The sequence below is a fragment of the Numida meleagris genome, chromosome 1, assembly GCF_002078875.1.
Source record: "Numida meleagris isolate 19003 breed g44 Domestic line chromosome 1, NumMel1.0, whole genome shotgun sequence".
In the NCBI taxonomy this organism is placed as follows: Eukaryota; Metazoa; Chordata; class Aves; order Galliformes; family Numididae; genus Numida; species Numida meleagris.
In genome coordinates, this window is record NC_034409.1 from 183599068 (window position 1) to 183612910 (window position 13843).

Genomic DNA, 13843 nt, shown 5'->3' on the forward strand with positions numbered 1-13843 from the left:
GGGAGCTCGAGGACCGCGTCAGATAGCGAGCTGGGATAAGGCACCGCCCAGGTGCGGAGCTGCAGCGCTGTGTGCGCATCTCTGCTCTCCCCATTCCCTCCCATCCCGCCCCGGACAGCCGCCGAGGCTCAGCTGGAGCTGAAGGGCTTGCCCTTAGTGTGCACTCTTCCGGGACAGACCATGGGGGATTTTGGTGCCCTATCCCTGGAGGTGCTCAAGGCCAGGCTGGATGGGGCCCTGGGCAGCCTGAGCTTGTGGGGGGCAACCGGCCCACGGCAGGGGTTGGGGCTGGGTGATATTTAAGGTCTGTTCCAACCCAAGCTGTTCTGTGACTCTATGACTCTTTTAAAACAGTTGCACTTACAAGGAGAAAGTTGAGCAAAGGTTTGAATAAATTACTTAGAGAAAAAGAGGAAGAGACAGCGGCCACGGAAGCTTTGACTTCCTGCCAACTGCACCAGCTTCAAGCAACTGTAAAAGGATTAACAAATTGGAAAGGCAATAATAATAGTAAAAAATAACAATAATTCAAAGAGGATTTATTAAAATAATTTTATTGTCATTTTAATACATTATTGGAACCCGAATGTTTACATTTAATTTTTAAATCTCACAGCTATTTAAAATCTTTAGGGTTACTAGGAAATCACTTTTCACAGCTCTGCTTCACAGAAAAGTGTGAAGAAGCCTATCAAGTAGACCACCTGAGATGTGTTTCTCAGCCCTTTGCTTCAGTGAACCAAGAGGTCATTGATTCACACAGCTTGGACAAGAGGTAATGGCCTCAAGTCGTGCCAGGTAAGGTTCACATTGGAAACATTTCTTCTCAGGAGTGGTGAGGCACTGGCACAGGCTGCCCAGGGAGGTGGTGCAGTCACCGTCCCTGAAGGTGTTCAAGAACTGCAGAGATGTGGCACTGAGGGATGTGGTTAATGGGCGTGCTGCCCATAGCCCCATCCAGCCTGGCCCTGAGCACCTTCAGGGATGGGGCACCCACAGCTTCTCTGGGCAGCCTGTGCCAGCAATTCACAGCCCTCTGAGTAAAGAACTTCAGAAGGATTCAGAGTAAAGAACTCCACTTGCAGACTTCCATTTTCTGTGGTCTAAGCACACATTAAAAACAAAAAACAAAAAACAAAACAAAAAAACCAACTGTGGTTACAGTCAGTACTGTCTCTGCTCTGAACTAGTGTTGGCCAGAAGAGATCTCTGGAAGTCACTACTCAGGAAGGACCAGTGCTGGCTTTACTAACAGCAAGAAGTTGAAAATATTCAAGGCCAGAGACTCCAGCAGACCTCTGGCAGCCTGTCCCAGTGCTGCACCACCCTCTTGGTGAAGAATTTTTTCCTAATGTCCAACACTGAACCTCCCAACCTGTAATTTGTGGCTGTTGACCCTTGTATATCCAAGGGCAATCTGGCCCTGTCATCTTCATAACACCTTCAGGCAGTTGTTGGCTGCTATTAAATCATCCCTTCGTCTCCTTTTCTCAAAACTAAAGAATAGCTCATTCTCTCATTTTATGTGCTGTAGGGCCCCTCATCGTCTCGATGGCCTTCCACTGGACTCCCTCCACGTTCTCAACTTCCATTTTGAACTGAGAAGCTGAAAGAGAGCACAATATACCACATGCCTCCTCACAAATGCTGAGTGCCAGGGGATGATTACTGCCCTCAATCTGCTGCACGTACACCTGATGTTGCTCAGGATATGGCTTGCTTTACTTTTAAGGAGAGCTCATGGTTGGCTCACATTCAGCTTGCTGTTCATGGAGCCCCCAGGTCCTTTCCAGCGTGGTTGTTTATCATCCAGCCTGTTCCCCCCCTGCACCAGTGCATGGGAGTTTTCTGCTTTACGTGCAGAATGTTATACTTCTCTTCACTGAGCTTCCCAAGATTTCTGTTGGCTCAGCCCAAATTTCTCCAGGAGTCTCTGATTTGAAGTTGTTCAAAACAGCATGTCAACCCCTCTATCTAATTTAGCATTGTCTTCAATATAGTGTGCTAGCTAACAGCAAAACAAAACAACAGTGTGATTTTCACAGGACCTGCCTTGACAAACAACACTGATTTTAGTCACAAAATGGGAATGTTGGTTCTTTAGTGATTTCTGCAGATAATGTGAGAAATTTTGGACCCATGAAAATCAGTGAGAGAGCTCAACTGACTTCTGTTGAATCATGATTCACCCAATAAATTGGATTGTACCGCTGCAACGGCAGTTCTTATTTTCCTTCAGGAACATAAATTTGATATATGACTTTGGAGAAAGCTAGACCAGATTCTACTTGCCTAGTCTAGTTTTCATTCCTGTTCCTTGATGATGTGTTGATAAATTCCACAGCCTGGCCAATTAGAGCCTATTGATCATGCCAGACCCAATCCTACATATAATGAAGTCAATAAAAATGTTGTCATTAATTCCAGGGTTATGAAACATTTCAAGGTTTATTAATTCTGGGGTTACAAAACAACTCAACATGGAGGTACTTACAAGCCAATCACAGAATCATAGAATCATAGAGCTGCTCAGGTTGGAAAAGACCTTGAAGATCATCAAGTTCAACCGCAACCTAACCATGCTACTCTAACTCTAACAACCCACCGCTAAATCATGTCCCCGAGCACCACATCCAAATGGTTTTTAAACACATTCAGGTATGGTGACTCAACCACCTCCCTGGGGAGCCTGTTCCAGTGCTTAACAGCCCTTTTTGGAAAGAAGTTTTTCCTGATATCCAACCTAAACCTTCCCTGGCACAACTTGAGGCCATTTCCCCTTGTCTTGTCACCTGTCACCACTGAGAAGAGACCAGCCCTGCTCTCACTGCAATCACCTTTCAGGTATTTGAAGAGAGCAACGAGGACTCCCCTCAGCCTCCTCTTCCCCAGACTAAACAGCCCCAGTTCCTTTAGTCTCTCCTCACTGGGCATATTCTCCAAGCCCTTCACCAGCCTTGTTGTCCTTCTTTGGACCTGCTCCAGCACCTCAATGTCCTTTCTGTACTGAGGCGCCCAAAACTGAACCCAGTACTCGAGGTGGGGCCTCACCAATGCCGAGTACAGGGGCAGGATGACTTCCCTCATCCTGCTCACCACACCATTGCTGATCCAAGCCAGGATGCCATTGGCTTTCTTGGCCACCTGGATACACTGCTGGCTCATATTCAGCCGACTGTCCATCAGCACACCAAGGTCCCTTTCCATCAGGCAGCTTTCCAGCCACTCCTCCCCAAGCCTGTAGGGTTGCCTGAGGTTGTTGTGACCAAAATGCAGGACCTGACACTTGGCCCTACTGAAACTCATATGGCTTACCTTGGCCCATTGTTCCAGTCTATCCAGGTCCCTCTGTAAAGCCTTTCTACCCTCTGGCAGATCAACACTCCCTCCCAGCTTGGTGTTGTCTGCAAGCGACAGCTTTGCCAAGTGACAAGCCAAGTGACAACTTTGAAAAAAAAAAAAACTATGCACTCCTTCTTTCACAAACTGCACCTCAACCAGAGCTGGGAATATGGCAGCTCATACAGCATTTGCCTTCGCTACATTTCTTTTTCACAAAGGTAGTTGCTTTTTCTCAAGTAGTTTTGTTCCCTCTGACTTGGGAAACACACCCACTGACGCTGATGCGAAGTACAACATGATGAAGGATGAGCAGCATTACCAGATGCCTGCATAAATTTTAAAGGAAATACACACACCTGGTTTTGTCTGCTTTTGGAGGTTAACCAGCCCAGGACGTAGCTGTGGACCAAGGACCACACAGACTTTTTGCTATCATATACACAAATCAGGGAACTGTGGTTTTAGCCCTCCACGGAAATTGCAGTAGCTCCACTGATACTGATAGCCAGGAATTTAAAACAAAATGCTATCTGTTAGTAATGAGGCTGTTGCAAAACAAAGAATATTTTGCTTATTTGAAGACTAAATGTTTGCAGTCTCTAACAGCACTAAGTGTTTTTGCCCAGCTGGCTTCCTCTTGTACTCTGACTCACTCTGTTTTGTTACACAGGAGAAGCATTTAAGTCTCAAACTCAGTAGTAGTCTCAGACTACAGTTCCACCTGTGACTGAGCAGGGCTGTATTAGAAGTGTATAAAGTTGACGTTTCCAGGTCAAGGCACAGGCACAGACAGATTTGCTGTGCGCAGTGTGGATGGAGGATCCTGTCCCAGCACACTTCTACCTTCTGGTGCAGCACTCATCTTTGTTCGCCGGTATAGATCAGAGCCGAAATTGGAGCACAAATCCTTCCTGCCAAAACCACACAATCCTCAGATAATCTGACAGGTGTGTACTATCAAGCTGAAATTTGGCTCAGTGGGTATTTGTTAGCGGTTAGCAAGGATGCTCCAGCAGGAGGATTGGACTAGCTGATTTTTCGAGGTCCCATCCAATCCCTGACATTCTGTGATTCTGTAATTTTCAGCCTTGAGTTCTGGAGCACTGGATGGCATCTTAAGCAGCACCAGTGGCAGCCATTCGTCCAAAGCAGGCGAGACCTCCGCTTCCAGAGGAATGCTCAGATGCTCTCACTTTACCCACTGAGCATCTCACAGACCTGAGCGCAAACGTTTGTGATGGAGCTTTTCTTCAGACATCTTTGAACCTCAAGTACTGTACGGACATTTCAGTCCAGGAACCAAGACTAGCTTTACTTTGAGGTAAATTTAAAACATATAGTTATGGGTCCTTCAACACCAGTTGTTTTAATATATCGATCCCTTTCTGCTGTACCTCATTACTTGATAGTGTAGACATAGCCTTCGAGAGGTGTCAGTGCTTGAACAGTTATTAATATGTGGAAGCAATGATAACTGTTGTCTTTCAAAACTGCAGTGTTTAGTTTGGAAATGAAATAATGTAAAACAAGGCATGAGAAAAGGGTAGCTGAACAGTTAAAGTAAAAAAACACTATGATAAAATGTGAGTAAAGTAAATTTAGATTAACAGAAACATGATGTCATGAAATATTATAAATATCATAGTAGTAGTAATATAGTAGTAGTAATATTGTGTTATATAATGCTATTATACTTAAACAAATTCCTTAGTTTGATTCAAATGAAACATGAGATGTATAAAAAGATCTTGAACATGAATATGTTGGACTAGCTAAGAATCACCCGAGCTTCATAATTAAAATAACAAAATATGCAGTAGAAGAGGTCTAAGAAACATTTCTTCATTGTATGAGGTTGCACAAAAAGAAGCAAAGGAATTGAGTTCCACAGATCTTCCTTTGTTGCAGCAAAACGAAGCTACTGCAGGATGAACCCAGAAAATCTTTTCATTTGGCAAGTTTTAAAAGAAGATCATGAAGAAAATAATGCCTGAGAATGAGAAAGCTGCAGGAGGAGGCCTGAATAAAAATGAAGCAAGAACTGAGATGCAACAAGGTTATTCAAAGCCTCTATCTGTTAAGCCGGCGTTTTTCGAACATCATTGTGTGGTTCATGATCAAATTTGCATCTAAAAAGTGAGAATGTTTTCAAAAGCTGTAAATCCTCTAGAGCCTCAGGTGCAATTTTCAAGTGCCAATATTTTTGTTTTAATTTAGAAGTCAAACAGAAATGCTGAAAAAGAGTTGGCTTCAAACCAGCTAAGTTAGATTTGTTTTCCTTCTCACTGCTGCAAAAGTAAACATTTTTTTCAGTATTAGAGAAAACTTTCAGGCAATCAAAGAACAAATATCCTATTTCATCCACATATAATTGTAAAAAAAGAAACAAAAACACAAACAGAAAGTTTAGTTGTACAAAGTTGGCACTGACTCTTTCTTCTTAACAATAATCAGTGTGGCTTAAATAGGATCTTGGATTCCCAGAAACAAATCCCATTCCACCTCTTAAAACCACACCTTAGGAAAGACATGAATTATTGAGTTTGAGATGACACTGGGAATAAGGAACTTTTCAACTCTGGCTTTAAATTATCCATCAGTTCATTTTCTTCATTGTACAAAACAGTTCCCTCCTTTAAGAAGACAATAACATTTGTTTATGTTATTGCAGGACAGATGCCTGGAAAGAATTCTGGCCTCAGCCCAGCAATCCAGCCTGTCCAGATCCCTCTGTAGAGCCTTCCTACTCTCAGGCAGATCAGCACTTCCTCCCAGCTTGGTGTCATCTGCAAACGCACAATACATTTCCTCAGTGTCAATTTGGGACAGAAAACGTGGTCCTCCATCCCTGCAGCAGGGAGCCTCCAACTAGTATTATGGCCCCCTGCATGGTACAGGTTCAGCCATCAGTTGCTTTGCCAGAGAGAGCTTCAGGTCCCTCATCTGCTTCTACAGCACCGAAGCTATTCTGTAGCTGCCAATCTGTGGGCAGAAAAGGACCCTTCCTACTGGTGCCAGAGGTCATGAGCTTCCCACCTTCTTCATCATGGAAATCTACTTTCAAGCCTGATAAGGACTGACTCTGCTTGCCCCCCCTTCAGTACATATTTCTCCTGAGCTTCCTCATCTCAGTGCTAAGCACTCCTAGCTCTCAGCATGTCTTCAGTAACATCCCTTAATCATCTTCATGGCTACTGGCTGGACTTAACTTGAGTATATCTCCTGAACTGGACCCAGCACTCCAGAGGTATCTCACCAGTGCTGTGCAGAGTGAAAGATCACATTTCTCAACGTGATGGCAACAATCTTTCTAAGGCATTCCAAGAGGCCGCCAGCCATTGCTGCAGAACCCCCACCTGTGCCAAGCTACTTTCCAGCCTGTGGTTCTCCAGCCTGTCATGGTGCAAAGGATTATTTCTCCCTAGGCGCAGGACTTGGCATTTCCCTGGACTGAGCTTCATGAAGTTATTCTCTGCCCAATTCTGAAGCCTGTAGAGTTCCCTCTGAATGGCAGCACACCTACCTGGTGTATCAAATGCTTCTTGCCATTTTGCATTCGCTGCAAACTTGGTGAGGAAGAACTTTGTCCCATTGTCCAGGTCACTACATAATAACTATGTTAAACAGTCAGCTCTTGGTTTTCTCAGCCAGTGACTCTCCTCCAGCCAGACTTTATGGCACCCATCACAACCTTGTGAGCTTGGCACTTCAGCCAGCTTTCCACCTACCTCACTGTACATCTATATAACCTGTACTTCATCAGTTGTCAGTGAGGCTGTTGGGGCAGACAGAGGCTCCAGCAAGGCTTGTGACACAGTAAACAACATCAGCTGCTGTCCCCTCACCCACCAGGCTAACCATCTCATTGCAGAAGGCTATCAGGTTTGTCAAACACAATTTCCCATTCCTAAATCCTTGCTGGCTACTCCCAACCACCCTCTTGTCCATCATATGTTTGGAAATGCCTTCCAGGATTATTTGCTTCATCATCTTCCCGTGGACTGCAGGAAAGCTAACCAGCCAGCAGTTCCCTAAATCCTCCATCCAGCCCTGCTTGAAGACAGGAGTGATATGGACTTTCTGCCAGTCCTCTGGGTCCTCTCCCAATCAGCCACAAAGCTCTCTCTTGTTCTGTTCTTGCAAAGTACCTTGAAGGATCCATGATTATTTCCTAAGTACTGTTACAATACAATAAATACAAACAAATGATCATTTGGTATTACCTCACGATGGTAATGGTTACAAGTGGGAGTTAAGTGACAGGTTAGTTTAGGTTCCAGGCTGCCACTATGATAGCTCTTACATAAACAGAGACATCACAGGCTTTTTTTATGTTAAACTTTTATTAAATTGAGCTCGATATTGAATCACAAACTCTTGGCCCAGGAATTGCTGAGCTTAATGCATATTAAGAAACGTTAAGGCATCTCTTCAACTACATTATGATTTTCTGCTGGAACTTAAAATCACTCTGCAACAGAGAAAACTACAAAAATGTCAAGTTTCATAGTTAGCACATTTTTGTCATCGGAAACATTTTGTAATTTTTTTGATTGTAATATCTTCATCACTGACTGAAAGATGATCAGATTTGAGTACTACAACATGAGATAAAAAAAAGCAGCAGGAACATACGGCTAAAACAACTATAACAAGAAAATAACTCCCTACCCAACCAGAACTTGCTTAAACTCTTATAAATACAGACCTAAATTTCCACAGATGGCTAGTCATTTTAAATTTTGATTGGACACATCAAAACAGATTCAGGTTTTCAAAAAAATGAAGACCCTTGTAAGGATAGATGAGACATCACAGAGTGAGCCCCCCAAGCAGCTAGCCACATTTAGGGAAAGGCAGGAAAAGGGAGACGCAAAAATATGTGCATTAACTTCAGCAAATTCAGCAAAATAGGTCTAATTTATTTCTTACTTTTCTTCTGTTCCACTTATTTCTCCTACATCGTTTTTCTTCATTTCTTTTAATTTATATCCCTGCATTGCTGAACTGTGTTTTCCTCTCCAATTCCCTTCAGGAATTCCTAACTTTCTGTCCTCCGTCTTCTCTTTCACTTCCATTATCTGTGCTTCTCCTTTACCCTTTGCCTGGCGCCTTTCTTTTGGGTGCTGAACATAGTAAGTTCATCTTTCTGGAAATCCCTTTCCTTTTTTGTCTAACTTCTTAGACATTCCATCTCTCAATATATTATCACATTTTTTTCCCCTGCTCTTTACACAGAAGAAATTGTGTGAATGGAAATGGTTTGATGAGTACAGGATCTGAAGTCAGATTGCTTCCAGTTTTTTCTCGTTTGTATCTTTTCTGCCATCCCTCCTCTCATGCTACCTGCCTATTCCGCTGCAAAACAGGCAGTAAAGCCAGTGAGGAGAAGCATCACTTCTCCTTCTAGCAGCAGCCCTTAGGAACAAAGCAACATCTACCTTCCCAGATGAAAACCAACGAATCCCATACATTTCAGCACCAAAATAGATTTGAATAACCCGTCTTGTTTTAAAGCTGTGCTTTTCTCACTGATCTTAATGGGAAATAAAAGAGATGAGAATCTTCAAGAACTGTGTGCTTTCACTAGAAGTCTCAGGCATATGAGTTTTAAAATTATGGCCATCTCTGAACTCTGAGGCATTATTTTATTGTATTTCTTTGGTGTGACTAAAATTTTAGTTTGAGTACATACCAGAAGTGACTGCAGTTAGAACCTGGCATGGATTAGGCCATCAAATTTGTGTCAGTCAATCACTTATGTGCAACAGGGGCTAGTTTTTAACAGGCCAGTATCTCCAGAGCTCACAAGATCAACACTGAAAGAAAGAGGTGCTGAAAATCTGCAGCTAGCTGTATTCTTAAACAACTAGCTCGTGAGAACACGATACGGAACTTTTATTAATGGCAAAATATGCTAGTTAATGTATTCTGCAACCTTATGGCACTAATAATATTCCTCTTATAAAGCTAATCAATGCAGTGTTTCCTTAGGGCTAGAAGATCTCACTTCCCACTACAAAGTTAACACATTCCAGGAAAAGAGACAGTGGACGTATTAAGATGACCATGCTTAAAACTACCAACTCATAAGGAATAGGTCCATTCCTCAAAAGCCACACCCAAATAACTACAAAGGAAGAAATAGTGCCCCAGAGAACCAAGTGAACGTGCCATAAATGCAAAAATGCCTGCAAAAATGATGGTGCCTAGATCAACCTCTTATCAGAAGCCATGATGGGGGAGGGCTCTACCAAATATTTGAATTGGTTATGGCTGGATGCAAAGAAGGAGAATTAATGTTTATTACCTTCATGTAACCAACACTCACCAACCATCAGTAGGAAATAAGTGATTATTCCCCATGTTTCAGAATATTAAACAAGGTGACTCAACATAGCAATTCTAAACAGGTTTCTTTTGCAAAGATTTCAAGTCTGTTGGCTAATTAATAAAGGTGAGTTAGCTCTGCAGAAGGATGCCCAAATGTGTAAGGTTATACAGGTCATTTGATGGAAAAGTAACATTGAACAAGATAAACATGCAGTCCAGTGATATGTCAATTAATTATAAAAAGAAACATTAACTGACAACTTTAAAGTGAGGTGAAATAAGGAAAGATTCTTATTGTTGACTCTTACTTTTCATTCCTACATGCCTTGAGTAGAACTGAGGTGGTAAAAGTAAACCATTTCTGTTCTGTGATGCTGGTTGCAGGCCTCCAATGGAGAAATTCTTTCTCACACTCCAAATTCCTTCCAGAGCCACTGTTAATAATTAGTCAAAATAATACTGTTACAACTGATTATTAAACTTGTTCTAAAATTGGTGAAACAATTAAATGACAGTCCCTTTGGTCAGTACTGTAATTAGAAGTCAGTAGGGACAACACTATACGCATCCTCCACAATTAATGAAAAAGAGTGACTGTCATCTTCAGAGAGCAATTCTGATAGCTAAAGGTCTGCATCACTCTCCAGTGTCTGTGAAACAATTCAGCACTGCAAGGTTCTTAACTGAAGCAGGATGTAGCTAATCCATAAGAAACAACAGTAATACTGTAAATGGTTGGACTGGATGATCTTGTAGGTCTTTTCCAACCTTGGTGATTCTATGGTTCTATGAAATGCAACTAGCACAGTATATTGATCATACAAAAAAAAAAAAAAACTAGCTTATTTTGTAGAAAGGTTACCATTTACCAGTTACCTAATGGACATAAAACAGTAAACTCCTGAATCTTCTAAACTGTGTATATCAGTAATCATCCAGCCTGACAATTAGATTTCATCAAAGCCCAGGCCACTTGTGTAGCATCTTTAATTATCTGGATGCATACTGATGAAAAAGGAACTAGGTTCTTACTAAATAATTTGCACACCAACATCTAATTGACCTGATTATACAAAGCATTATTATGCTATGCAAAGTATATAGCAATTGTACTATACATACTATTATACATTGAGCTTGTTATACAAAGATTTTATACATTCCCGTGACAAATATTTTTGTGGTTCTGTGTTGTCTGAAGTGCTTTAAGCCTTTGTAACATGCATTTCATTGTGGGGAATATCCAGAAATTATGTGAACGTATTTCATAACATCCATTCATATGATCAAATTGAAATCTTCCAGACAATTCTGATCCAGTGGCAGATGAATGCAGTGCAATGTCGGTGTGTTAAGCATCTGCAACTCAACCACTTGTCCTGATCCCTTTACCATCAATGGTAAGAAAACACACTTACAGAGAATGATTAATGCAAGGACAAGTATCTAGGACAAGTCAGAAGAATTGTGTTTTCAAAGTGCCTTTTTTTCTCCATTTACTATAGAGTTTACATAAGTAGTCCATTTGCCACTGTGTGCTGTAATTAAGGAGCCTAATCACAATCACACAGTTGCAGGTTCAAATGGTCTTTAAACCTGACAGAGTATTGGCTACATCACCCAGCTTTTGTGCATTTTCATCTGTGAATCCAATTGTTTGAAGTTCATTTTGAGTGAATTTACTTTTGGGTTCTAATCTTAAATAGAAGAACACAGAAAGACCTTTTTCAAACTTGTCCAGATTTGGAAATTAAGGCAAAATTTAAGGCCTTGCTACTTTTGTGGAAGATGGAGTAGTTAAGAAAGATTATGGTGGGCCTATTCCTACAAAACGCAGCTTAACATAACCAAGGAATAGCTTTACTCTGTGGGATAGAACACCGGGCTACAGAACAGTAACCACGTACGATGGAGGAAAAGTATCATGGATTTAGGAGTATGAGTTAACAAACAGCTCAACACCCCAGTGCTAATGTTAGCTCTAGGTGTTAGCAGAGTCGTAAGTTAAACTAAGCAGATTATACTCTGTACAGGCTACTAATGATACAAATGCTGAAATACCTTTTTAATTGTTTCTTATCCAGAGCAAACACCTTGTTCCCTCTCAGACTTCCATTTCCTCATTTTCTACTGTATTCAAGTCTGTCTGTAACCTTCAAGCTGCCTAAACAGACCAATTTTCTAATTGCTTTGTTTTGAATAAACGGAAATCCCTTTATTCATTTTTACCTCAACAACTTCTTTTCAGCACCAACTTCAATTTTGAGCAGCAGAAGCAGACAACGTATTCTAGTAACTACAATGCCTCCTTCAAGGAAAGAAGTAATAAAATCTCTCTTCTTTCAAAGAAAGAAGTAACAAAACCTCTCTACCGTTTGGTATTTGTTTCTGTTTTATTAAGCTGATAGATTACATGGAATTGTGTTCTCTATAGTCACATAATTTCATGCTAAAAAAATAGACTATATACAATTCGTCTGTTTCTAAATGTTCACTAGACTAGTACGTAAGTGTTCTAGACTGTTTTGTTTGTTTGGTTTCTAAATAAGTAATTCTACTACAGTTCCTCAAACGTTTTCTGTTTCATTTGCCCCGACAAACACTTTCCATTTGCTCACAGGGAAGATTACCTGCAGCTGGATGTCTAATGTGGCATTCTTCTTTCCAGAAACAGAGCTCTTCTTCAAGTATTTCTTTAACTCTCTTAGATGGCTCAACATACAAAAAGTTCTTACCTGTTAGCAAAACACATCACACAAGAACCAGTTATTTTAACTTCCCTGATGCCAACGTGCTTTGCTAGATGTCATTTCATTTCATCCTATTCTTTTTGCTTTAATACACTTTAAGACAGATTTACAGACATGATCATGTTCAGCAACAGGGCTCTGCACCACGGAATGCTGCAGCCAAGGCAACCCCGGGCTGTGGGGAGCTGCGGCGATGGAGTCTCTCCATGGCGAGCAACCCAAGGTGCAGCTGCGGGCGGGTGGAGGAGGTCTCGTACCCCATGGCAGCGGGCACTGCCCCGGGAGAAGGCAACCTACGCCAGGCAGCCTAGGGAGGGATGTGACAGCTCCCCTCCCCACCATCCCCTCCCTCCAGGATTTTCTGGAGCCCTCAGGAGGAGCCCAGCGCCCACCAGCTGCGGGGACGGGAGAGCCGGGGGTAGCGGGCCGGGGAAGGCGAGAGGAGGGGACGGGGCGCTCACGGGGCTGCCCGCCTCCCGCCGTCTCGCTGCGGCCATCGCTGTCCTCCTCCTGGGCCGCCCCCGCCGGCTGCTGGCTGTTGGCCGCCCTCATCGCCGCCGCGCCCGGCGGGTAGGAAGCGCGTGGGGCGGTTGCCGCGGGAGCGGGCGGGTTCTGCTCGGGCGGCGGCTGCACGTCGCCATCTTGTGGCTGCCCCGGACTGTGCGGCAGGCGGGCGCAGCCATAGCACGACAGAGTTGGAAGGGACCCGTAAGGATCATCGAATCCGACTCCTGGCTCCACACAGAACCATCCAAAAACTAGAGCGTACGTCTGAGAGCCTTATCCAGATGCTTCTTGAACTCTGGCAAGCTCGGTGCCGTGACTAGTGCTCTGGGGAGGCTGTTCCTGTGCATGACCACCCTCTGGTGAAGAACCTTTTCCTGATATCCAGCGTGACTCTCCTCTAATGCAGCTTCGTGGTGTTCCCTCGGGTTCTGACGTTGGTCGCCAGAGAGAGCTCAGCGCTGCCCCTCCGCTCCCTGTGAGGAGCTGCAGCCGCCATGAGGCCTCCCCTCAGCCTGCTCTGCTCTGAGCTGAGCACAACAGGGACCTCAGCTGCTCCTCATACGTCTTCCCCTCTAGACCCTTCACTATCTTCATAGTCCTTCTTTGGACACTCTCCAGTAGTTTTATGTCCTTTCCATACTGTGGTGCACAAAACTGCGCAGTCATGTTAGGAGGCTGGCTGGCTCCAAGAGAGCCAGGGTGATGGAGATGCCCTCAAAGATGCTCCATCAGAGGACCAAACACAGCCTAACATAGAATCATTAAGGTTGGAAAAGACCTTTAGGATCATCTTGTCCAACTGTCAGCCCACTCCCACCATGCTCACTAACCACGTCCCTCAATGCTGCATCTCCGGATTTCCTGAACATCTCCAGGGACAGTGGACTCTGCCACCTGCCTGGGCAGCCTGT

At 43.3% G+C, this 13843-nt stretch overlaps 1 protein-coding gene and 1 long non-coding RNA gene across 2 annotated transcripts; one reads left to right on the plus strand and one right to left on the minus strand.

The window, feature by feature from the left end:
• LOC110390469 lies at positions 11 to 2216 on the plus strand. The gene is made up of 2 exons (XR_002433746.1): positions 11 to 798; positions 1535 to 2216. It is a non-coding gene; the product is annotated as an uncharacterized LOC110390469 (long non-coding RNA).
• On the minus strand, positions 5268 to 13188 carry C1H11orf97 (chromosome 1 C11orf97 homolog). The gene is made up of 4 exons (XM_021381902.1): positions 12818 to 13188; positions 12306 to 12410; positions 9984 to 10109; positions 5268 to 7813 (listed from the first exon to the last, which is right to left on the minus strand). The coding sequence occupies exons 1-4, from the start codon at positions 12975 to 12977 to the stop codon at positions 7809 to 7811; spliced, it is 396 nt and encodes a 131-aa protein (XP_021237577.1). The 5' UTR covers positions 12978 to 13188; the 3' UTR covers positions 5268 to 7808.